Raw genomic sequence first — 26108 nt, 5'->3', positions numbered from 1 at the left:
CTGGAGCAATCCTGTCCAGCATGATAAATACAAAGCACTTCATCCGCTCAGTTTACTGTCCCAGATCTACACGCCCTGTTCTCTCCCTGGCAGGAAGTCAGTTCTCTGTGCCTGCAAATAGTATAAACAATCCTTCCCTACAGAACCAGGGACATTTTGTTTTGCTTTCTCACCTGATTTCAAGGGAGTGCCCTGCACATGATACAATTTAAACTTCAAAACTCCGTATAAATCTTTGGGGGGCACTCTGCCTTCCAGGGAGGCAATAAAACCTAGAAGTCCTTTCAATAATTACTTATAACAGAGGTGGCTCAAATTGAATCCTAAAATCTCCATTTTCAGCCTGCTACATAACTTTGGCAGCTTGCTGAGCCCTTCACCACAGGTAAGGTTTTGAGAACAGCCTATGACATCTTCACATCTGTCTTATTCTCAAGTCCTTATTTGTTGTTGGAAGTACTCTATCGATGTTAATGAACATAGGTAAAACTGGTACCACACAAATACTCTCATTATACAGAGGTAAGCCAAAGGAAATTATATGGTAATGCTCCAAGAAAACTTGTAGATCTGATAAAGCTAGAGCAGGAATCAGTGTTGCTGCTTCTAAACCTCATGTTTTGGCTGCAGTCGGGGACAGAGTTGTCATAACAACTAGGTTTAAGAAATACCAGCTATCTTGAAGCTACCAGCTAAACTCTAGTTCATCTTCTATACTGCCACAGTGATCTTCCTAAACTGAAATCTGATCATGTTACTCTCCTTTGCCTCAAAGCAACTCAATGCCAGAGAATAAAGTCCAAATTCCTAGCCTGGCATATAAGGTCCTGCTTTTACAGTGCTCTCCAGACCCAAAGCATCAGATTACTGAGGTCTGTGTTCCTACGAAAGTACTTTTCTGGGGCCTCCCTGGTGGCACAAGAAGTTAAGACACAGCACTATGAAGCTATCCACCGCCACTGCAGCACGAGTTCAATCCCCAGCCAGGGAGGTGACCCACATGGCGCAGCAGACCTCTCCTGTCTAGCCCAGTGTATTTCAGTAGATCTGCCAGTTCTGCTCCCCACTCAGTCTATGGTGAACCTTCTCACCCCCCATACCTCTAGCCTGTGCCCCAGTTCTTGTATGCATAAATAAATAAAAATCTAAAAAAAAAAAAAACTTTCCTCTCCTCTATCACTTCATTCTATGAACTGCTGCACCTCTGCTTCGGAACCCCCATCTGCCTGGGAACTTCCTTCATATCACTCAAGCTTCAGTGCTCTGTCACATCCTCTATGAGGCCTTTTTTTGCCTCTAAGCTGCCCTCTTAGCAAAATGTGGATCATAATTTCTACACCCTCCCTTAATTCAAGGATCATGTGAAAAAATGATTCTGAGGTTTCTGAAAAATGAACACACTATACAAACTCCAAGTTATGTTATTATTTATTATACAATAAAAGAAATTTTTCTTTAGAAAACTAATTTTAATACTTGTGATGATTACTATGAAATTAACCTCTATAAATTATTGCATTTTCCCTGTTTATTCATAGCTTATAAATGAGCTAAAGCTTAAAATGGTCATGAGAACTACACCCATTTCAGCAACAGAGATTAAAATTGGACCCACACAGAGATTAGCTTACCTTTGGCCCCCATAATATTCAGTAGCGAAAAATTACATTTTCTTTGCTTTCTAGAATCCTCTTCCCAACTTTTATATTTCGTTCCTTTTATCAATGAAATAATCTTCCTTAGAGATTGATTCCTACCCACTAATTCTAGAACACATAATACTAACAGGTAACATTTACTAAATGCTTATTTTGTATCAAGCACTCCTCTCTGAAGATTGTAAAATTTAAACCTCATTACAACTCTAATTTCCTCTCAACAAAATGAGAAAGAGTGCACGAAAATTTCGGAAGATTAAACTCCTTGCTGAAGGTCACAAAGTAGAGGCAGGGCTTAAAGCAGGATTCTGGGGCCTCCCTGGTGGCCCAAGGTGTTAAGTCTCAGCACTATGAAGCTATCCACAGCCACTGCAGTGAGTTAGATCCCCAAGCAGGTAGCTAGCCCACATGGCACAACAGACCTCTCCTGACTTGCCCACTGCTCCCCTCAGCTGTGTATTTCAGTAGATCTGCCTGTTCTGCTCCCCACTCTGTTTCTGGTGAATCCTCTTCCCACCACACCCCCATACACACACCCCGCACCTCTGGCCTACACCCCATCCCTTGTATGCATAAATAAATAACATCTTAAAAAAAAATTATAAAATAGGGCCTCCCCTGGTGGCACAGCAGTTGAGCACTGGGTTGTGAGGCTGCCCACAGCCTCTGCAGCGCCAGTTCGATCCCCAGCCACCGGTGAGGGTCCCACAAAAAACAAAAAACAAAACAAAAAAAAAATTATAAAATAAAGTAGGATTCTGAATATAGCCCACTTTTAATCACTAAATTGCACCATGCTTCTAAGGGGCTTCGGAGCATCAAAGCGGCTCCCTTGCTCTCCAGAAACTTAGTGCAAGGGATGGTGGGGTGTAAGACTTTGAACCTGCATCAATCTATGAGGTAGCAGGTCAGTCAAAAATCTGGACACCAAGTCCTAAGGAAGGCAAGGTGAGGCAAGTACTAACACCTAGGCAGCAGCCACAGAGCAGAGGGGTACTGGGAGCAAGGCCATGAGCTACCTACAGTACTGAATTGTTCTTATGCATTTTGTTCAGTGTTTAACAGAATGAAAAACTGTTTTGTCTTCTATGTTTCCTTCCACATCTGAACACCCTTTCAAAAAAGATATTAAATTAAAAATGGTGTCTTCGATTGGATCTTAAAGCAGTAAAAAGACATTAGCGAACAACTGGTGAAGTATAGAAAAGTCTGTAGTTTAGCTAATAGTAATATACCAATGTCAACTTCTTTGACAACTGTTTTCTTGGTTACTGAAGATGTTAGCATCCAGGGAAACTGAGTGAAGTATACACAAGAGATCTTTGTATTCTGCAACTTTTTGTAAATCTAAAATTATTTTAAAAAGTAAAAGTCAATTTGAAAAGACCTCAGTTTTATTATTTTGAGATTAATTTATTTGGCCCATTGAATAAATCTACCGTACAATTTAAATACATTAAGGGTGATTTTTAAATTTCTCTAAAATGATTGTTGAACTCTTCAGTGAAAAGAAATGTGTTTGGGTTATAGGCAAAACCCTGGTTTTGAACTCATCAGTATCAAACATTACCTTTTCAGAAAAAAAAGACAAATACTAGTTAAGAATGACTTAGAAAGTCTCATATTCCCAATAAAATGATCGGAACTTTGCATTATCTTTGAGAAACACAAAAGAATTTTATAATGATATGATTTCCCTAAACACAGCTTCCTCTGACCTTTTCTACATCCTTAAGTCCATAGCATTGTAACCTGGCACGTGTTTTATAAAGAGCGAAGAGAAAGCAAAAGTGACAAATTATGTAGGTAACCTAGGCATAATTAGGCTTAATAAAGTTCAGTAACAGTAGCACAAACAGGGCCAACAATACAAATATGATTTTCCATAACAGCCCTGGTAAAGAAAAGGACACGTTCTACCCAGAGTTCCTGGCTCTTCCCTTGGATTTGAAGACAAATCATAAAATGACCAGTCAATTTCACAATACAATTTCACAATCTATAGTCAATGTGATACAGTCCTCTGAACATTCTTCCCAGATTTTGAATAGTTGTGCCTTTATTGAGATGCTAATGTTTACATCATATTGGTTTTTGAGGATTAAAAAAAAAATCACAACTATTTGGCTGCTTAATTAGACCTCATTTGCTCTGCCAGTCACTGCCAGCTCCTCCTTAGGGAGACAGGAGCTCCCCTGAGCTCAGCTGACTGGCAGAAAAAGTGCTAGGCTAAGTTGCGACTGAAGTAGGTCACTCCTACTTTGTTTTGTTCTGTCAGATCCTATGAATGAGTTCTCACAAGTGATAGTATTCTTCTGGTCACCCTAAATTGAAAACTAGTGGCAGATGGCCAAGGAAGAGAACGTCTTAAAGTTCAAGGTGCATTTTCTAGAGCTATAGGTTTCCTGAATAGAAACAATAAGCATACCTTCCAGTGGTGAGCTTGAAACGAAGCAAGAGAGAAAATGAGGAGAGGCAACCCAACGTCAAGCTTCTCAGAAGATGAGAAAAGACCTGGCCAATTCCAAGAGACCTTCAAACAATGAAAAAAAATGAATAAATATGAAAATTGGTTTAAACTGACATATTCTGGATTTTTAAAGTAAAGTTACAAAGTAAACACTATTTCGATCTGCCTATGTATATTTCACTTGGCAAAATATCATTAAGAATCTAATTTGAGTCTCTGTTAAAAATAGAGCCCAAGTCAAGTAGCAGGACTGTCCACCACCCACCCCCAGGTGTCCACCCTGAAGGCCTCAAGAGTGGGAGTAAACGTTTAGAAAAACGAGCTAAAAAGAATACAAAGTTAGAGCAGCAAAGCAGTCAGTGAGTTATTCATTACCTTGCGGCTCCAATAACTGGGTGCCAGGAGACAAGATGTAGAAACAGAGAAGAGAAGGGGAAATCAAGAAAGCAGGACGACCTGGAGTACCGCTCCTGTGCTCTCAGATGCACTAGGCACCCAGGCTTGGTAGCTGACTTAGCCCTGAGGAGCACGCCTGAGCCGCCTTCTTTAGTGCTCTGTGTTCATCCAATGGGTGCCCAGGGAGGATGAGGCACCCTCCAATGATAATATTGACAGTAAACTTAATTTCCGTAATAATGTTCAGTGAATCACATTTCAGAGTTACCCTACAGCGTGGACGCCTAAAGCCGGCAGCTCTGTGGTAACTTTTTACCACTTGAGTACAAAGGTCCCTAACATTTGCCTTGAAAGGCGGCTTCATTCGTGTCAGTATTTTACCAATACATCTAAAAGTTGGGAAGTGTGAAGGGGAGCTGGTGGAAGGGCTGCTCTCCAGAAAGGCGGGAGCCGGCGCACACCAAGCGACAGCCTCGCGACCGGCCGCGACCCCAGCTGCGCAAGCGCGGAAAGGTGCGTGCGTTCCGAGCCGAGCGCGGGCGCGCATGCGCGCGGGGAGCCGACGCGCCAGGGGCCGGACTTCAGGCCAGGGGGCGCGGCGCACGCAGCATGGCGTCCAACATCTACTTGGTTCGCCAGCGGATCAGCCGGCTCGGCCAGGTGTGGCCGGGCGAGGCACCGCCCCTTCCCAGCCCCGGTCCGCCCCTTGCCTCCCACGGCCGCCCCTCTCCGTCTCCGCCCCGGGGCCTCGGCGAGCTGCTCAACCGCCGCCGCCCCGCCCCGCCCCGCCACGCCCCGCGGCCGCCCGGGCCCTCCTCCCGGAGTCCGCCCGTCCCGCCTGCCCTTCCGCGCCGCCGGGCTGATCCCTCTCGTCGGTCCCCTCCTCCTCAGCCCCGCCGTGCTCACTCTTTCTCCCTCCTTCCCTCAGAGAATGTCCTCCTTCCAGCTCAACCTCAACCCGCTCAAGGAGCCGCTCGGCTTCATCAAGGTCCTCGAGTGGGTGAGTGCAGCCCGCCGGCGAGGCCCGGGGTCGCGCCGCCGCGCCCGCTCCCTCGCCGGCACCCTCGGGGGGGGAACCCGGGGCCGGGGGCGCGGCCCGGCCGGCGCTGCCCCGAGGCCGCCTCTGTCCCGGGGATCTGACGGGGCCGGCGGAAACGGGACGGGAGGCCGCGGCCCGGGCCGCGTGGGGCGGAGACGCCGCGATCCGCGTCGAATCACGAGTCCCTCGGCTGCCGCCGACCCGGGCGGACCCGCCCTCCCGCTCGAACGCTCACCTCCGAGTGCCCCGGCGGGAGTGGGGTTCACCTTTCTCGTTGGCCTCGCTGCCGGCCGCAGGGGAAGGGAGAGCTTCCTGTTGCGGTCCAGCCGAAACCCGAGGGGCCGGAGGGGCCGGCGCTGCCTGGGAAAAAGGCCCCGGCGTGCCTTTCTCTGCCCCACTGGCTGGAGGCCGCGCGCTCTCGAAAGCTGGTTGCGCCTCGCAGAAGTGATCTGAAGCACTCACGTCTTAAGTGGTTTTGAGATTGACCCCGGGTTAAACCTGGAGAAAGATAAATAAATGTGGATCGGAAAGCGCACGGGTGTATATGGGGTGGGGTTGGGGAGTGGGTCTTTTAACCAACCACCTCCAGTCGGAGTCACTGAGCCACACCGTTTGTTTAAGGTGTTTCCAACCAACATCCTGCTTTTAGGCTTTTCCTGGGCACTCGCAATCGTTAACATCAAAAGAGACTTATTAATTCGACTTTGGTAATGATCACTTGGAGTTAGCGAGTACACCAGACACTTGCAGAGTTCGTGCCTTAAAACTTCGTGGCCTCGTACATAATTCAGGGCTGATTTTCAGGCCTGTATTAATAGGCAGCTGGCAGCTGGCCAGTGTGCAGGCATGTTGTTTTTTTTTTTTTTATAGCCAGTAATATTTACATGCTTAACTCTTTAACCCTATATTTCAGTGATAAGGCCGTGAAGAGTAAGACTTTCCGGTTTCCCCTTTGAAATGACCTCCTGAGAAAGTTTTTAAAGTTACACAGAAATTCAAGTTCCCTGGTGTGTACTCAATCTGATTTCCTGCCCACACCCAAAGTTCCCTCCCTACCTTACCCCCAAATTTTGAGTTGGTATTTCCTGAAAACTGAAAAAAATGATTTCACACTAATGTCTATTTTAAAGACATATAATGTCTATTTTAAAGATCGACATAACTGTGTATACTTAGAGTTCTTTAAACCTGGGCCCAGATTTAAATATAAGGAAAATAATTCGGTATAAACAAATTAAAAATTACAGGAGGAAAATCAAGTTAACTGGGCCAATCCAATATAAAGGTTAAGAAAATGCGTCTACCTAGTATATTTAATCTAGTTGAGGATTATAATTTTCCACTTAAAGTAAGGTCTTTCGAGAGTCAGTTTTTTCTGTACTTATATTTGCCAATTAAAGAAAATGAGGCAACTTTTTTCCTTAATATTTTAAAAGGTTAGCGAAAAAAGTTTACTAGTAATGGTAAGTCTGATAGATATTTTAAATATCCTTTTTAAACTTTTAAGGAAAGACTTAAGTTCAGTTCTAACAGCTTATTACAAGACTGCTTTATGAAAAGACTACTCTTTGTTAATGGTGTAGTGACTATTTAGTCAACAAATATTTGAGTGTCTATTACATACCCGTACTGTGCTAAGCACTAAAATACAAACATGAATAAGCAGGGTCTTTTTGGTGGTGGGTGTAATTTGCATTTGAAGTAGTGTGAACCTGTACCTCTAAATCATGTACAGTGTTGTAAACCAACATTACCTCAAAAAAAATAATGCAAATTTTTTAAAGTGGTCTTTTTCTCATGATCTATTAAGAAAGACATGAAAATAAATATGAAAGACATGAAATAAGTTTAATAATATGAATTAAAATGTTAAATACCTTAATGAGTGAGTATAGTAAGTCAGAGGAGAGCAGTTAGGTAGAGAAGCTAGGAGGGATTTCATAAATGAAAGCACACTTGAAGCATGAATAATGTTCACTTAGGGAAGTTTGGTAGGGAATGAATTTCCAGGCAAAGGGAACCTAATGTTAAGTGGTGTGAAAAGTGGAAGCAACACAGCTCTATTTGAGAACTTAAAAGTAGTTGGAGTTCCCTGGTTTGTGTACTGAAAGGAAGGGTGCGGTTTGGGGTGATTATGAAAGGTTTCGAAGGACTTGCAGAATAATTTGTAGTTTTATCCTAACTTAACCTTCTGAGGTTAACTTTTGATAATCTGGGCCCATTCCTTAGGAAAACACATGTGTGCAGGGTATAGAATTTTGGGTTGTTGCTGGACAAGCTCTCACTTAGGCCCAGAATTCCTACAATATGGGGTGGGGACTAATTGATTCTAAGACTTTAAACAAGTGAATGACATAATCAGATTTGCCTTTTAGAAGTTTTCATTTTGTCAACATTATAAAGGATGATTTGGAAAGGTCATTTTCTTTCTTTTTTTTTTTTTTAAGATTTATTTATACAAGCACTGGGTATAGTCAGAAGCGTGGGGAGGGTGAGAGAATTCACCAGAGCTAGAGCGGGGAGCAGAGCAGGCAGAAGGACTGAGGTACACTGCTGAGGGGAGCAGCGGGCGGCAGGAGAGGTCTGCGCGCCATGTGGGACCCTCCTCCGGTGGCCGCCGGGGAGCAGCCGGGGCGCTGCAGGCAGAGGCTGCGGGCAGCTTCGGCAACCCAGCACTCAACCACTGTGCCACCGGGGAGGCCCTGGAAAGGTCATTTTCAAAGCAAGGAAGACATTGCTTTAGAAACTAGAGGCTGTTGGATTGATTGCATTAATACATAAATATGTAGATGATAATGTACTTGAAGAGTTCTTAGATTCTTCAGCACTGAGATGCTGTGTTTCTAGAAAGACTAGACCCCCCCACACTGGATAGAATTGAGTCTTTTATTACTGACATACATCTCCTGGTCAGTCAAATTCATTAAGTTTTCTATTAGCATGTTTTATACCTTCCCAAATGATGCGTGCTTTTCATTTGTCTGCATGTGCTCCTGCCTGTAGATGCCCCATTTATAGACGTTGAACAGAGAAGTAAAAGTCAATGATTAATGTTTATCAAAGTAGCTTTATAAAGTCTTTAATATATTTCTGACAGATTTAATGTGGTTCTTACTTGAGAGCCAGTTATCCCTATTATTTAGATCAAGGTTTTTCATTAACATTTTTTTCTCTCCTTTTAATGTTGAACACTATATTTTGAACTTTCTTGCTGCTCTCTTATGTAGGATGAATAGTGAACAGATATTTAGCCCTGAATGAGTCTTAAGTAATATGCTTTCTTAATTCCCCATTAAGAATTTTGGAGACCCATAAAAACTTGTAGAAAAGATACTGTTTGGGAAGTACAGGCTAATTAAATATATATATATATATATATATATATATATATATATGGAAGTACAGGCTAATATAATTTAATTTTAGAATTAGTAACCATCTCCAAATGTGTGTGTGTGTGTGCGTGCGTGTGCGTGTGCACGCGCACGAGCATACTCACGGGCTGGTCAAGTTTATTGTCAGTATTGACAAGAGATACTTGTTGCGCATATTATATATATGCTAGTGCTTTACCTGGCCTGTTTTATCATTTAATCCTCTTCCAACCTATGAGGGTAAATAGTATTGTTATGTCCAAACCACTAAGGCTTAGAGAAGTTATATACAGGACTCAAAAGGTTGTTCTTAATAATTTTGATGACTTAACCATTGTGTTTTCTAATTGGGCTTTTAATAAATTAATGAAAAGATTACCCAAAACTTTAAGCTTGAGCTCCCCTCAGCAGTGTACTTCGGTCCTTCTGCCTGCTCTGCTTCGCCGCTCTGGCTCTGGTGAATTCTCTCATCCTCCCACGCTTCTTACTGTACCCAGTGCTTGTATAAATAAATAAATACATAAATCTTTTTAAAAATAAATAAAGTACCTCAGTTCATAAAAAAAACAAAAAACTTTAAGCTTGAAAAACAAAAATATAAGGTATCTGAAATAATTTTCTTGTTTTTAGATACATGTTTATAATATGACCTCAGGAGTTAAAAACCATTAGAGTCTTCTTAATTCATTTATCAAGTTTGAATATTTTCTCCTGAAAAACATGAAGCAACATGGTTAAATTAATATTTAAGAAAATTACTATAAAATAATTAATAAGAAAATATATAACCCTTTGAATATTACATTTCAATGTGTTTAAACAACAACCTTTCAGAACTGCATTACTAATTCATATAAATACATAAGGTTTAGTCATCCCAAATAGATTGAGATTTTTACAAATAGGGACCGTGCAGATTATGAAGGAAAATGCAGATTATGAAGGATAGAGCATATATAGACTTAACATTTGTCTCATCATTTGCTTAATATATACATTTTTAGGCTGTCTCCACCACAGACCACCTTTTAGAAAACATCTTCTGTTAGCCCTACCATTTGTCTTGTTTTACCCCATTGTGAGAAAGGGCAAAGATGATTTCAAATAGCATTTTATACCTACCATACACTCTGTACTCTTAAAGTGTGTTAATAAATTTATTTACTCACTTCTATGCTCTCCATTTGCTCTGTTTCTTTGACCTAGAACCCTCAGTATTTACCATGACCTCTCTCAAGGGGTCAGTCAGATGATATTTTCATAGATAATACACATATGCTTTCAGAGCACACTCATCCAAATAATCCCACTCATCCCACTCATCCAAATAATCTCTGATAAAATATAAAAGGGAAAATTAAGGTAACACAGCAATGTTCTAATCCAGTAGTTCTGACACTTTGGTCTTAGATCCCCTTTATGTTCCTAAATACTGATGGCCTCAGGAGGTTTATTTTATGTGGGTTATTTACCACGTTAGAAACTAAGCCGAGACATTTAAAAATAATATTATCAGTATATCACTTGAAAACTTGAATTACATCAATAGCAACAAATGCTGCCAGTTTTCCTTGAAGGAAGCCCACGTCATTCATTTTGGAGAAAAATAGCTGCTAAATATCAAAGTCTGACTAACTGTAGTTTGTTACTTATTCTTTCAAGTAAAACAACTGTTTCATGAAAAAAATTAACTAGTTCAGCATACTGCTGGTTGTTCCTGAAGACAGCCATTGTATTTTGGTTTGATGTCCCATTTCATCACAAAGAACATTAGAAAGACTTAAGGATCAGATCTTAATAAAAATAACTTATACTACTTTGTAAAGATATTCTTAAGTGAAACTAGCCTTTTTTTTAACTGCATGTGCATGGAAATGAGACATTTGATGCTATTGTGATTCTTATCAACAGTTTTATCCACTAGCTTTTGTTCATATCAGTGCAAATGTCAACACAGTGTAAAAAGCAAATAATGTCTTAGTAAAATATTATGAGAATATTTCTGACCTCATGAGCTCCCTGAAGAGTCTTGGGTACTCCCTGTAGTCCACAGACCACACATTGAAGAATGCTGTTCCAAAACAAGATAAACATCATTGGGGTCTACAAATGGAACAGAAAATACGGCTGGGAGAAAAATTGTTCCCAGATCTGGAATAATAAATCTGGGAAGAAAGTGTCAATGTACTGTCTGGATTTCTGACTAGCATAGAGCTGAACACTGATGATGTGGGCTAGGGGACTCAATTATCCACCTAAACAACAACCAAAAATCTAGACCTGCTAGGCCAGGAGATGACTGTAAAACCAGTAGATGGGGATAAAAGTAGGAAAACATACTCTCAGCCTGTATTTTTCAAATATCCTAAAACACATGGAAGAAAATTAATTTTCACTTTAAAACTCATAATATTGGCAGCAAATACTATTAGTTTTCTGCACGAAGTGACAGGCTCACTTAAAGACAGACAGACAGCTCAACAGCAGGATATCCATTCACTCCAGAAGATATAAAAATAATAGAATAGTCTGAAACAATTTGAAAATAAGTTATTCTGATTACTTGGAGATTTTTTATTTCATAATAGCCTTAATAATTGTTTAAGAATAATGGTGAGGGCCTCCCCGGTGGCGCAGCGGTTGAGCGCTGGGTTGCGAAGCTGCCCGCAGCCTCTGCAGCGCTGGTTCAATCCCCGGCTGCTCCCCGGCCACCAGAGGAGGGTCCCACATGGCGCGCAGACCTCTCCTGCCTGCCGTCCACTGCTCCCCCCAGCAGTGTACTTCGGTCCTTCTGCCTGCTCTGCTCCCCGCTCTGGCTCTGGTGAATTCTCTCACCCTCCCGTGCTTCTGACTATACCCAATGCTTGTATAAATAAATAAATAAATAAATAAATCTTTAAAAAAAAAAAAAAAAAGAATAATGGTGACAAAAAGTGCTGTCAACATGAGTTAGCAAAAAACTTACAGCTATTTATTTCAGCAGAAATTCAAGTTTATTTCTCATGATCAAAATTCTTAAGGGTTATCAAATGGTTGGAACTTGCTATGATTGTACTTTAGAAGCAGGAGGAGATAGAAGAATGAAACTGAAGCACTTTGTAACTCACTTCACTCCTTAGTGCACATTGGGAAACTAGAATAACAGCATCGATAACACAACTTTTTTTTTTAATGAGTATCTTTAGTGGACACTTCAGCCTTTGCCTTATGAAAATCAGTACCTTTAGGTATCTAATCCTAGGCAAACATGCTGTGACAGTTCATTTTTTTTTTTTTAAATAGTGAGTGATCATTTGAATTAGTAAAGCAGTGTACATTTGATTTTGTGTAGTATACTTTTAGGTCTGTTAGTGAAGATTTCAATTAAACCTCTTCAGAAAGAAATTTAAGTAGATAATATCAGATTAGTGATGAAAACAAGTAGCAATGATTAAATTAGAAGCATCTAAAAGACACCCACAAATTAGATGAGTACAAGTATTCCCCCCATAAACTCTTAGCTGAACAGGATCTAGAAATAGGACATAGGACTGTGACTGTAATTGTTTTTCACATAACTCATTGAAAATACCAGTGGTCTCTACATTTTATTATATTAATAAATCACTATAAATGTAAAATTGTATGCATGGAGCCCCAGCATGAATCTAACTTAGATGCATATTTTACTATGTCAGTGTCTTAAGGTATACGCTCAAGGTAGATTTCATTAACTCATCTAATATTCACCTAATAATTTTTTTTTTTTTTTGCCACCTTCTTATGCTCTGATAAAGTAGAATCTGATATTTCTGTGTAAGGTAGCTAATGACTAGATTTCATAGGGTACTAATGCTTCCGTTTTCTCTTTTGGACAAGCCCAACATGGTTTTCAGTGGTTTATAAATTTCAATAAAACACTAATTCTTGTTTAAATTGAAAAGTAGATATCAGTAGAAGTTATTAAGTGTTTTCTTCTTGTCCACCAGTTAATTGACTCCGCCAAAGTTGCAGATCTCAATAAGTGAAGAGAGATTTGCCATCATTGTCATCCAGTGGGCAGAGAGATGAGTGGAACTGTTTCTCTGTTAACTTGAGGCTGTCACAATGAGTATGGAACCTTTTTGACCTAGAGTGAAGCTTGCTGTCATCCTGTCCTTGGATTCTTATAAGTTATAGATAGAATTTCATGTCAGCAGTTTCGATCATTTTTCAGGATGGAGAAGGAAGGGAAAATGAATTTTACAAGTGGCAAGGAAATATAAATCATAACCAGTACTACTCATTTTAGACTACATGTGCTCATAGGGCTAACCTTCCTAAAGTAAATGAGTGAAACAAACTGGAAGAAAAGCAATAGTCTAAATTAGTTGATTTCTGGCAACTAATATGTTTCCTGAGGATTGTTGAGATAGTAAGAGAGTGATGGCCATTTGGAACGCAGATGACCTGTTTTAAGTGTCACCTGTCACTCAATGTCAGGTGATTGTTTAATGGGAACATATGTCTAATGTTGCATCTCTCTCCACACACTCAGAAAAGCAAGACATTCAAATTTTTAAGTGGAGTATGCTGATAGTAAAATGTGATAACAATTTCACAATTTTTTATAAATACTGAGAACACCATACAAATATATCTGCAGGCCAGGTTTCACATGGGCTGCCAATATATAACGACTAAAACAAAATAGCAGTAGACTATTAGAGTAAGTTAATACACTTGGACAGTTTATCCTCAGATTATTTTTTACCTTATTAGTATAAAGTGTATGCCTTATCCCCTTTTTCTGTAAGATAAAGACCAGAGTTGTAACATGGTATTTTATGTCTTGAAATGATGGTTATGTTAGAATCAAATATGCTTTTATTTGTAGATTATTGGATATTCATATTTTTTTTAATTGGGCAGTTACTGAGCATTTGCTATGCGAATAGGTTAACACTGAAAATCATGAATAAGACATACGTGCAAAAAACATGTTCTGGCAAGGGAGAGGTAAAGGTGACAGTGTGCCACTTGTTTATTAATTTTTGTAGTAGGTGGAAAACTAATTTTTGTTGTTTTGGAGAGCAGGTGGCTTATAAGGCACCAACTCAAGAAAAATGCCTCTAGTATGAGTCTGTGATTGCCCAGGGGACAGAATAGGGAGTTCTACACAATCAAATGGGTAGGACCTTAAAGGATGACCTTATTTAGAGAATCAGGGAATTAGGGACAATTTGCTACAGAAGAAACATACATCCAAGACATAAATACATGGTGTGTTTCCAGAACAATAATAGTACAATATGATAACATCATATGGTACCTGGCAGGGAGTAGAGTGCAAAGAAATCTAGAAAGATCAAATTGAGGCTATCTCAGCCATGCCTGTTAGGCTAAATTAAGAAACTTGGGCTTCTTTTTCCCCTAAATTTAGGTCTGGAAAGCCATTGAGGAAATCCTTTTACATGGTAATTTAAGTGTTGTATTAGCCACACTAAAAAAAAATGAAAAGAAACATGAAATTAATTTTCATAATATATTTTAGTCATAACCCAATATATCCAAAATATTGCTTTAACAAGTAATTATATAAAGTTACTGGTGAGATATTTTACATGCTTTTTTTTTTTATACTAAACCTTCATAATCCAGAGTACATGTTACAACACTACAGCTTACCTCATTTCAGATGAGCCATGTTTAAAGTGTTCAGTAGCCCTTTTTGGCTGTGGCTGCTTTACTGGACACTGCAGCTCTAGAGCTCCCACTATAGAAGATGAATGATGATAAGAATGAGATAAGAAATGAGAGTCTGTTGGATTAGTGCCAATGAAAAATGGTGAAGACCCGAACCAAAATAGTAACAGGAATGACGCAGACAAGTAAGCAGAGCTTTTACTTTGCTCTCTGCTTTGTGTAATCTCAAGCAGTTTTTTTTTTTTCACTTGTCTTTAGGTTTTTGTGATTCATCCATGTGATATGGGTATCTATAGTTCATGTATTTCTTTATTACTGTATAATATCCTTTTGTAAGTATATATGACTGTATGTTATCCATTTTCCTGTTGTTTCCCCCCTCCATTTTCACTATTATAAATAATGTTACTGTGACTATTTTTATGAATGTCTACTAGTACACATTAGCAAGAGTTTCTCTTAGGTTTATATACTAGTAGATACTAATCCTTTGTTATACTATTGCAGATACTTTCACCTACTTTGTAGTTTGTTTTACATTCAAAAGCTGACTTTTTATCTTAAAAAATTATTTTTCTGCTAGATTTAAAAACCTATGGTTAGTGTTTTGTTTTTCTTCACTGTGGTCACAGATTTTTTTAAACTGTCTTTAAATTTTTTCAAGATTCTCTTTGTACATTTAAGTCTGCAGTCTATCTGTCCCATTTATTAAACTGTCTTTCCTTGTATTAATTATCTATTGTAACATAACAAATTACCCCAGGCTTATCACTTAAAACAACAGATATTTATCACCTTATAGTTTCTGTGTCTCAAGAATCTGGAAGCTGCTGAGTGGTTTTTACTCAGGGTCTCCTAAATGGTTTCTTTCAAACTGTTGACTGGAGTTAGAGTCTGCTCAAGCTTCCAGCTCACTCACATGGCTGTTGGCAAGCCCCAGCCAATCCACCTGCAAGATCACCACATGGCTGCTGTTAGTCCACTGGTAATCCTAGATTCTTTGCCACATGTGTTACTGTAAATTACCTAAATAGCCTCCCAACATGTAGCTGACTTCCCCTAGAGTTGGTGATATTAGAATGTGAGAAAAGCGAACAGAAGGTGTGGTCTCTTGTTGTCTAATCTCAGAAAGGACATCTATTCTGTCTACCTTATTTTATTCACTAGAAACAAATTATTGTATCTAGTGCATACTCAAAGGTAGAGAAATTAATCTCCACCTTTTGAGGAGTAGTATTCACAAATTTATGGACATATCTTAACAACCCCATACTCCTTTCCTTGGTGATCTGCATTGCCCAAGCTATAAGATAGACTTTGTCTACACACATCTATTTCTGATCTCTTTATTCTGTTCCAATTTGTGTATTCTGTTTCTTTTCTCTAATACTATTTATTTAAAGATTTATTTATTTATGCATATAAGAGCTGGGGTACAGGGGCCTCCCCGGTGGCGCAGCGGTTGAGCGCTGGGTTGCAAAGCTGCTCGCAGCCTCTGCAGCGCCAGTTCGATCCCCGGCTGCTCCCCGGACACCGGAAGAGGGTCCCACATGGCGTGCAGACCTCTCCTGCTGCCCGCTGCTCCCCTCAGCAGTGTACTTCGGTCCTTCTGCCTGTTCTGCTCCCCACTCTGGCTCTGGTGAATTCTCTCACCCTCCCGTGCTTCTGACTGTACCCAGTGCTTGCATAAATAAATAAATGAATAAATAAATTAATAAATCTTTAAAAAAAAAAAAAAAGAGCTGGGGTACAGGCCAGAGATGCAGCGGCGGGGGTGAGAGGACTCACCAGAGACAGAGTGGGGAGCAGAACAGGCAGATGTACTGAAATACACTGCTGAGGGGAGCAGCAGGTGAGACATGAGACAGGAGAGGTCTGCTGCGCCATGTGAGTCACCTCCATGGCTGCCCAGGGAATCGAACTCATGCTGTGGTGGCTCCAGAGAGCTCTATAGTGAGTGCTGCGTCTTAACCCCTTCCTTGCACCACCAGGTAGGCCCTCCAACTACTTTTTAAGACCCAGAAATACACACAAGTAAGACTTTAAAGAGGCCATGTAGGGGCCTCCCTGGTGGCGCAAGGGGTTAAGACACAGCAGTATGAAGCTATCCACAAGTTCAATACCCGGTCAGGGAGGTAACTCATGGCGCAGCAGACCTCTCCTGTCTCACCTGCTGCTCCCCACAGCAGTGTATTTCAGTAGATCTGCCTGTTCTGTTCCCCACTCTGTCTCTGGTGAATCCTTTCACCTACCGCATCTCTGGCCTGCACCCCAGCTCTTGTATGCATAAATAAATCTAAAAAAATAAAGAGCCCATGTATGGAATAGTATCTCTTCTTTGCTTACCACCTTTGGACTTCACAGTTACTTTTGAGTTCCAAATAAAAATACCTCCATTTCATTCCTTGTAATTTTTCTATATTAATAAATAAGATGCCCTTTGAATTTAATATAATTCTTAGTAGGTACATTGGAGTATGAGCAAATGAATTGTTATAGGTATGGTTTACTGATTTTTATATTATACTTGGGAAAAATAAAATAACATTTGTTAAAAATTGCAAATAAGGGGCCTCCCTGGTGGCCTAGGGTTTAAGTCTCACGCTGTCATCTGAGTTGGATCCCAGGCCAGGGAGCTAACCCACATATGGCACAGCAGACCTCTCCTGTCTTGCCTGCTGCTCGCCTCAGCAGTGTATTTCATCAATTTCCCTGTTCTGTTCCCCACTCTGTCTCTGGTGAATCCTCTAACCTCCCCCGTACCTTTGGCCTATATCCCATTTCCTCTATGCAAAAATACTTTTTTTTAATTGCAATAAAATGTTAATTTTTTTCATATATGCATTTAATTTGTGTTAATTTCTAGAATGTTAGTGAGCTAGTTTTTTTTTGTTTTTTTTTAAGTTATAGAATATTTAAGATTTATTTATTTATTTATACAAGCACTGGGTACAGTCAGAAGCGCAGGAGAGTGAGAGAATTCACCAGAGCTAGAGCGGGGAGCAGAGCAGGCAGAAGGACCGAAGTACACTGCTGAGGGGAGCAGCGGGCAGCAGGAGAGGTCTGCGCGCCATGTGGGACCCTCGCCTGGCTGGGGGGGGGGGGTCTCGAACTGGCGCTGCAGAGGCTGCGGGCAGCTTCGCAGCCCAGCGCTCAAATGCTGCGCCACCAGGGGAGGCCCTAGTGAGCTAGTTTTTAATAACCTATTTATATAAGATTTTAATGACCCATGTTTCAGGTATAGTAATGTCTCCCCCCCCCCTTTTTTTTGTCTTACTTTGTGTAGATTGCTTCTATCTTTGCTTTTGCCACCTGTGGAGGTTTTAAGGGCAAAATAGACATTTCAGTATCTTGTGCTCAAGTTCCTGAAAATAAAACAATTACTGCCACTTTTGCTTATCCATTCAGGTGAGTTACTTGTCTGTTTGCTTTTATAATTTAACAACTTGAATTCACTTTCGTATTGACTCATTACGATTTCCAGCAATTTACTGATCTCAGGGAATAGAAAAAAATTTCATATTCCTTTGTAAGTAGTGGTTATTGCTATTCAAGCCATGGTACATAGACTACCTGCCTGCAAACTGTCTTCCCAGTCTTTGTTGAAGTAAATATGGACGATCAAAGTAAGCATTTAGAAACTTTTATGTGAAACTGCTTTGACATTTTTATTATATCACTCCACATTGAACTGAAGTTTTAAAAACAAAACAGAGCCTGTTCCATCAGCTTACAAAGCCTGTTCCATGGTGTTCCATGGAACGCCATGAGGTGGAATTAAACTAAACTTTGAAAAGTCCAGATTTCTTGTATATATGCAATTACTAAATAATTTTGTCCTTTATAGAGTTCTAGCACATGTATTTATATAAAGTAAAGAGTTCCTGTGTTTCTTTCACCAACATAAAACTTGATTTCCTTACTCTCAAACTAAAATGAGAATTTTATTTGTAAATTCTTCATTTGAATTCGTTGAAAATTATCTTGAATATTACCTGTATTTAAGCCTCTCTTGGATTGTTTTTCTGCCCAGTAAATTGGAAAAATTACTTCTTAAGTTTGTTTTGATTATTAAATAAAACCTTATGTTAAAGATATGTCAGCAGTAATTATCTTTGTTTCTCTATCTCCCAACCTCTCTTTTCTTTCCTAAGTCCCTATACAAGCTACTTTTACAGCATCTTTAGTGATAGGGCTTTTGCCACTCAAGGATTGGAAAAATTAAAGATAATGTGAAGTCAGCTGCTAATTAATCCAGAATTAAAATACATTATTATAATTGGATCTCCTGGAGCTAGTCACACTGACTCTGCCTCCTAGAATGGGATATCATATCTAAAATTATAAACTATTTTGCATCAGCCCTCTCAATCTGCTAATTTTTCATTGCAGGAAAATAACTGGGTGTGAAAGTACTTAATTCACTCTATAGCCAGTCTATCATGAGCCAATTTCTGGGTTATAATTTATGTACATTTCTTATGAAAATTTTTAACTTAAATGTTTGATTTTTTTCATATTTTACAAGGATAATATATATATTTGGGAATGTTTTTTAAAATCTCATTTTAATGTTCTGCCTATGTGTTTCTAACTGTTGGAAAAGTTTTAATAATTCATAAGTTTATTTGAATCTTTTTTTTAAATAGGTTGAATCAGGCATCATTTCAGACAACTGCACAGGCAAATGTGTGTGATATACAATGGAATAATCAAGTTCTTATTGGAGATTACTCTTCCTCTGCACAATTCTATGTTACATTTGCAGTCTTTGTCTTCCTGTACTGCATTGCTGCTCTTCTGCTCTATGTCGGTTATACAAACCTCTATCGGGAGAGTAGAAAATTTCCCATGATTGTAAGTAATTGCTGTCTTTTTTTATTATTATTAAAGGTTTCTTTTTATATATATATATATATAAGATTTATTTATTTATACAAGCACTGGGTACAGTCAGAAGCGCGGGAGGGTGAGAGAATTCACCAGAGCCGGAGGGGAGAGAAGAGCAGACAGACTGATGAAGTACACTGCTGCGGGGAGCAGCGGGCGGCAGGAGAGGTCTGCACGCCATGTGGGACCCTCGCCCGGCGGCTGGGGATTGAACAGGCGCTGCCGAGGCTGCAGGCAGCTTCACAGCCCAGTGCTCAACCGCTGTGCCACCGGGGAGGCCCTAATTGCTGTCTTTTTAAACAAAAATAATTGCTTAAGTATACATTATATGTTTTTTCTAATTTTTGTTTACATTATATTTGAATAGTTATTTTCTATTCTATATAAAATAGTTATTTTCTTACACTGGAAATAAAAATTTTTAGCATAACCCAGTTCAACATATTTGGGCCTGTGTTTGAGTTTGAGGCTCTAAGATTTAGCTCTCTCAGGTTTTCGTGTTTAACTCAATTCATTCAACCTGTTTTGCAGCACTCTCTCTGTACTCTTGGGAGTACAGACCTTTGTTTGTTTCTGTTTTAAACCTGGAACAGTGATAGAACATACTAGGTTGCAAGTAGCAGAGAAATTAAGTAGAAATTGTACCTTTAGTTTAAAGAATTGCTGACCACATTAGTAGTCTCATAACTATGTTCCTACTTTTTCCTCTTTTTCAAAGACCCCCCCCCCCATGCCTTTTTGCTGTCTCTTATTGAGCGCTATAGTCTTTATCAGGAATCGGCAAACAAGCCAAATCTGACACACAGTTGTTTTTTCAAATAAAGCTTTTTTTGGAGCATGGCCATATCCAGTTGGTGATGTATTGTTTCACTGCCTTCACGCTGCAGTGGCAGAATAGTTGTCACAGAGATAAAAGATATTACAGTTTGGTCCTTTTCTGGGGAAGTTTGCTGACTCCTGCACTGTATCCCCAAATTCTTTAATTTAAAATCTGACTCAGATAATTCTTACTTTCAGCATTAGTGGCATTTGTGAGCTAATCTTAATCTTTGAGAATTTGAGCTTGAGGCCCTAACACATTTTTTGGCTTCAGAGTCTACTGAGCTAGAAATAAAAATAATCTCTGAGATTCATGAATGTTGGCAGAATCTGTCTTAGATTATTAGTGGCAAGTCCAAAGATAAGCCATGGTTTTAAACTGGACATCCACTACAAAGACTTGAAGAGAAAATATGTGTTTATGATACTGGTCATTCATCTCTATGAGAAAATACTGTCATCTGCTAGTTATTTATGAAGTTACTTTAAAGGGAAGGCTGCTTAAATAGGAAAAAAATTAACATAACAGATTTTATTTACTTACTTATTTATTTTTAATTTTGCTACCTGGATCATAAGATTGAAAGTGGTAAGTAAGGAATAAAACAATTTTTTGTGCATATTTATTGTTTCTGTTATCTGAGGAGAGATTCTTAAACGAAACCTTTTTTTTTTTTTTTTTAAGATTTATTTATTTATGCATACAAGAACTCTGGTATAGGCCAGAGTTATGGGGGGATGAGAAGATTCACCAGAGATAGACTGGGGAGCAGAACAGGTGGATCCACTGAGATACATTGCTGAGGGAAACAGCAGGCAAGATAGGAGCGGTCTACTGTGCCATATGTGGCCTGGGATCAAACTCAAACTCAAGCTGCAGGGCTGGCAATAGTGCTGAGACTTTAACCCCTGAGCCACCATGGAGGCCCCTTAAAGCAAACAGACCTTTTCATAAAATATTCTTGCTAGGTGCCTTTCAAAAAGATAGACAACTGATTTTCAATGATTAGCAAAATTTACTTACAAGATTCTATAACTTCTACAGACTTTTCAAGTTTTATTTCAAAAGGAACTGATGGTCATAAAGATAATTTCACTTTGTTAAAATTCTTTACATTTTAACTTCTCAGTGAAGACATGTCTTGTCATTATTGTCTTGTCATTATTCCAAGAAATTTTTAAATTAAACCTTAGCAATGAGTTTTTTATTTCTCGTTGTTTTGTTTTACTAAGCTTTAAAAAATACCACACCTTTTTTTTAAGATTTATTTATTTATTTATACAAGCACTGGGTACAGTCAGAGGCACGGGAGGGTGAGCGAATTCACCAGAGCCAGAGCGGAGAATATAACAGGCAGAGTGACAAAGTACACTGCTGAGGGGAGCAGTGGGTGGCAGGAGAGGTCTGTGTGCCATGTGGGACCCTCAGCTGGCGGCCAGGAATCGAACCGGCACTGCAGAGGCTGCGGGCAGCTTCGCAACCCAGCGCTCAACCGCTGCGCCACCAGGGAGGCCCAAAAATACCACACTTTTAAAAGCGGTACTCAAATCTATTTTTGCAGAGGGGTTTTCCATCAAATAAAACTATAAAAACTGATCTATTGCATCATTTAAAAATTCAAAAATGATTTTCTACCTTGGAGTAATTAATACTCTACAGAGAGAGAATCTAGAATTAGTTCCTTAAGTGGGGTTTTTTAATTGCTGTAATATATAATGGATGTTTATTGTCTATAAAAGTCTAGTTTCTGAATTAAATTTTAAATTCTGCTTTTAATTCAGCCATATAAATGTAAATTTTCTTTAGATAGCCAATTTTTTAAATATGACCAAAGATAATACTGATTTTTTTTCTTTTAAATAATGCTTGTTATTGAAGACATATTTCTTTAAATAGTATTCTCAATTCTCTGCTAAGGAATTTCTGGGAGCACTTCAATTTGAAATTTGATGTCAACTTTAGTTGTTTTTTTTTAAGTATAGTACTTTTTTGTGTCAAGTACAGGAACTTAAAGGTTCTAGGAGAATAAGAGATATCATAAAACAAAACCAAACAGAGATAGGCTATCCTAAATCTTAAAAATGTGTTACAAGTCATATACTATCTTTGACTGATAGAATCAGAACTGCCACAGACAGCTACAGGTCACATATTGCAGAACTCCAGTGACTTATTCACCTGGGCTACAGGGTGATGACTAGAATCCCAAGTAGAACAGACTATCCTCAGAGGCTCACGTTCCCCCCATTTTCATTTTCCTTCACTCTAAAGTTACTTTGTGTATCATTTTCAAAAAAACTGCTTCTGAAATATGAAAATATCATGCTTTAAGCCATCAACAAAGTAGGTTTTAAAAAGCATAATCAGGAAAAAAAAAAACTTTTTAAATTAGGAATTTGGAAGGAAGCAATCTGAAAATAAATAAAATTTGACATACTGGTCAGAGCTATAGACTTTAGCCCAGAGAGAATTTATTTAGCATTCAGTAACCTCATACTATTTATCAGTTTTCCAAAAGGCATTGTATTTCTTAATACAGTAAAGGGAGTTGAGAGTGTATGCAAAGGATCATAATAAAGGACCTTGAAATTTAAATTGACTAAGGAGAGAATTGAGAACATGAATGAAATTGAGACAGTAAAAAAGTGATGAGATTAGATTGAGGGTCTTGGAGAGAGTCAAAGAGGAATTGGGATGCCAGAGGAATTGAGCTGCAAAGAGGTGATGTTGGGGAGTATAAGATCATTGAAAGGGAGATTGGTTGATATTAGTGATAACAGGGTCCAAGATATGATCCTCAGGGTGAGTAGCTAAGGTCAGGTTGTGGTAAGGACAGTGTAAAATTGTGATTTCCAATTTAAAAGTCTTAGACTGGTAGAGAATTGAGTCCCAGTTACTACTGTATCTCTCAGACACTGGCAGTATTTATTAGTATAGTATTTATTTTAACTATGGTCTTTTTATAAAGTATATCACACAGGCCATTTCTCGGTGCCATAGGGTTTCACTGCAATTTTAATTCTTTTTTTTTTTTTTTAATAGAGGCATGCTTTATTTATTTGTTTGCTGGTTTTGTTTGTTTGTTTTTGTTTATACATGCACTGGGTACAGTCAGAAGTGCGGGAGGGTGAGAGAATTCACCAGAGCCAGAGCGGGGAGCAGAGCAGGCAGAAGGACCGAAGTACACTGCTGAGGGGAGCAGCGGGCGGCAGGAGAGGTCTGCGCGCCATGTGGGACCCTCCTCCGGTGGCCGGGGAGCAGCCGGGGATCGAACCAGAGCCGCAGAGGCCACGCGGTTTCGCAACCCAGCGCTCAACCGCTGCGCCACCGGGGAGGCCCAGCAATTTTAATTCTTTTGTCATGGATTTGAAATTTAGTATTTCTAAATTGACTTCATTATTAACTCATACTTATTTTTTGCTTTAGGACTTTGTTGTTACTCTGGTTGCCACTTTTTTGTGGTTGGTGAGCACTTCAGCCTGGGCTAAAGCTCTTACAGATATTAAAATAGCAACCGGTCACAATATTGTCCAGGAACTTCAGCCTTGTCATAATAAAGTCGTGACGTGTCATTTTCTCTCAGTAACTAGTATGGGATCCCTGAATGTATCTGTGGTATGTATGCAGTATTGATCCAATATTTTATTTCCCTTATTAGAAAAAATCTTACAAGAAATTATGATAACTTGCTTTTAGTAGACCTGTGGGTGAATGTACTAGTTTTTATTTTTTAAAGGATGACTGAGTCTTTTCATTAAACTAGACTATGTAAATAGGCATTTTCCCTCAAAGGCACAAATAATAGTCACTAACACCTCTTAAGACTATGTATCAGACATTGTGCTAAGGGAATTACACTCATCTCTTGTTTTAGCTACTCAGCAGTTCTAACAGAAGTATGAAAGATAATGTTATTATCTCCATTTTATAATGAAGATGTAACTGGGGAAAAATATGCTCAATTGTTAATTCTGCCATTGTGATACAGCTCTACTCAGTGGGCAATCCAAGGTTTGAACAAGATCTGATTTTATAGCCTATTCTCTTGACTTGCCCTGGGTATATAAAAATAATACTTTTATAGTTTATTAAATAAAAATTTTTGTTTATATAAATTTAAATATTGTTAAATGTATTTTAGAAAAATACAGGTAAATGTATTATTAATGTGCTGAGTATATTATGTTTGGGGAGAGGAGGCTCTTGTCTTTCCAAGAAAATACTTTTCCAGTGAATGAAGTAAATACCATTGTAAAACAATTTGACCAAATTTTTGTGTTTTATAACTTTGTAATTTAGAAGCTTTTGCATTTTTTGCTTTTATAATGACCTGAGGTAGGGACAGTTTCAGCAATGTTGTTTCTGTATGCAAGTTTTGAACTTAAGTAATATTATCCAAGCTTTCTACCCCACTCCTACTTTCTATGTCTTTTTATTCTCATATTTTTTAAATGAATTTTTCAATTTATCTCTGAAATGTTCATCTTTTTTTTTTTTAAGATGTTTTAATTATGCATACAGTTGCTGGGGTGCAGGCCAAGAGGTGTGGGGGGTGAGCGGACTCACCAGAGACAGTGGGGAGCAGAACAGGTGGACCCACTGAAATACTGCTGAGGGAAGCAGAGAGTGGGCCTGGAGAGGTCTGCTGTGCCATGTGGGTTAGCTCCCTGGCCCTGGGTCAAACTCATGCTGCAGTGGCTGCAGATAGCTTCATACTGCTGAGACTTACCCCTTTGCACCAACAGGGAGGCCCTAAAATGTTCATCTCATATCAGATTTATATCTGGAAAGATTAATTTCTTTTAGAATGATTAATACAAAATATAAAGTAAAGTTCTTCTGTGACTTCTTTTCTGGTTACACCTTTTGGATTAGAGGAGATGGTAACAGGGAAAGAAAGTAGGGAAATGGGAAAAGATTCAGAAGGGCAGTTTATACCAAGTTAGATGGGAGAAAAGTAAAAGCTCCCCAAAGAAGGAAACATGAATTTTTATTTCTCTTCATTCAGAAGCACTAAGTCTAAATACAGAGAAATAAAAGGAAGGCTTTAGTTTTCTCAAATTTATTCCCATCCTTTTTTGATAGCAAGATTTATTTTAGTCATGATTTTATATGTGTTACTGTTTTAGAAATTTAGCTTTATTTCATGGAAATGTCATTATATGCCCAAATTTGTCATCAAAAGAGAGAATCTTCCCCCTTTCCCCTCACTTTATATGTAGTTTCAACTTTAAATGAAATAAAATCTACCTAAAAATAGCAAATAAAACTAAAATTTTTTAAATTCAATTTTTTGAACTAGATACTAGATTTTCATGTTTTTCTCTTTTTTAGATCTTTGGCTTTCTGAACATGATACTTTGGGGAGGAAATGCATGGTTTGTATACAAGGAGACCAGCTTACACAGTCCATCAAATACTTCTGCTTCCCATAACCAAGGAGGTATTTCGCCTCCTACTGGAATATAATTAAAGGGAGAAACACACTGGATGAAATATACAACTATATTATGACCTGTTGCCAAATCTTACGAACCATTATTTGTTTCTAATAAAGTAATGGCTTTTTCAATAAATTGGTGGGTTTAAAATTTTGCTGCTTTTTTACATGAAATCTGTGCCTTTCTTAGAAATTTAAGATGTAAATGTATTTTCACATGTAAATTTGAAAATTCAGGGGCCTATTTTGGGATGATACACATTTTTCAATGAACAGTAATTTCTTCACTAAGTTGTTTGCCTTCCAAAGTGTTTACACTTTAAGCCTTATCATATGTCTTCACTCAGAAGAATTATA

At 38.9% G+C, this 26108-nt stretch overlaps 1 protein-coding gene across 2 annotated transcripts; it reads left to right on the top strand.

The window, feature by feature from the left end:
* Positions 1-5133: 5133 nt before the first annotated feature.
* SYPL1 (synaptophysin like 1) lies at positions 5134-25780 on the top strand (the record flags this gene model as incomplete). 2 transcript variants are annotated; one of them, XM_084230829.1, is made up of 6 exons in its annotated part: positions 5134-5184; positions 5453-5524; positions 17888-18009; positions 19251-19458; positions 23738-23926; positions 25646-25780. In XM_084230829.1, the coding sequence occupies 6 exons, from the start codon at positions 5134-5136 to the stop codon at positions 25778-25780; spliced, it is 777 nt and encodes a 258-aa protein (XP_084086955.1). The 2 variants fall into 2 exon arrangements, with proteins under 2 accessions (XP_084086955.1, XP_084086956.1); XM_084230830.1 differs by lacking the exon at positions 23738-23926.
* Between the last annotated feature and the right edge of the window lie 328 nt (positions 25781-26108).

This window comes from Talpa europaea (assembly GCF_964194135.1).
Source record: "Talpa europaea genome assembly, chromosome: 3".
NCBI lineage: Eukaryota > Metazoa > Chordata > Mammalia > Eulipotyphla > Talpidae > Talpa > Talpa europaea.
The sequence above is the reverse complement of the archived record's forward strand: the minus strand, read 5'-3'. Positions and strand labels throughout refer to the sequence as shown.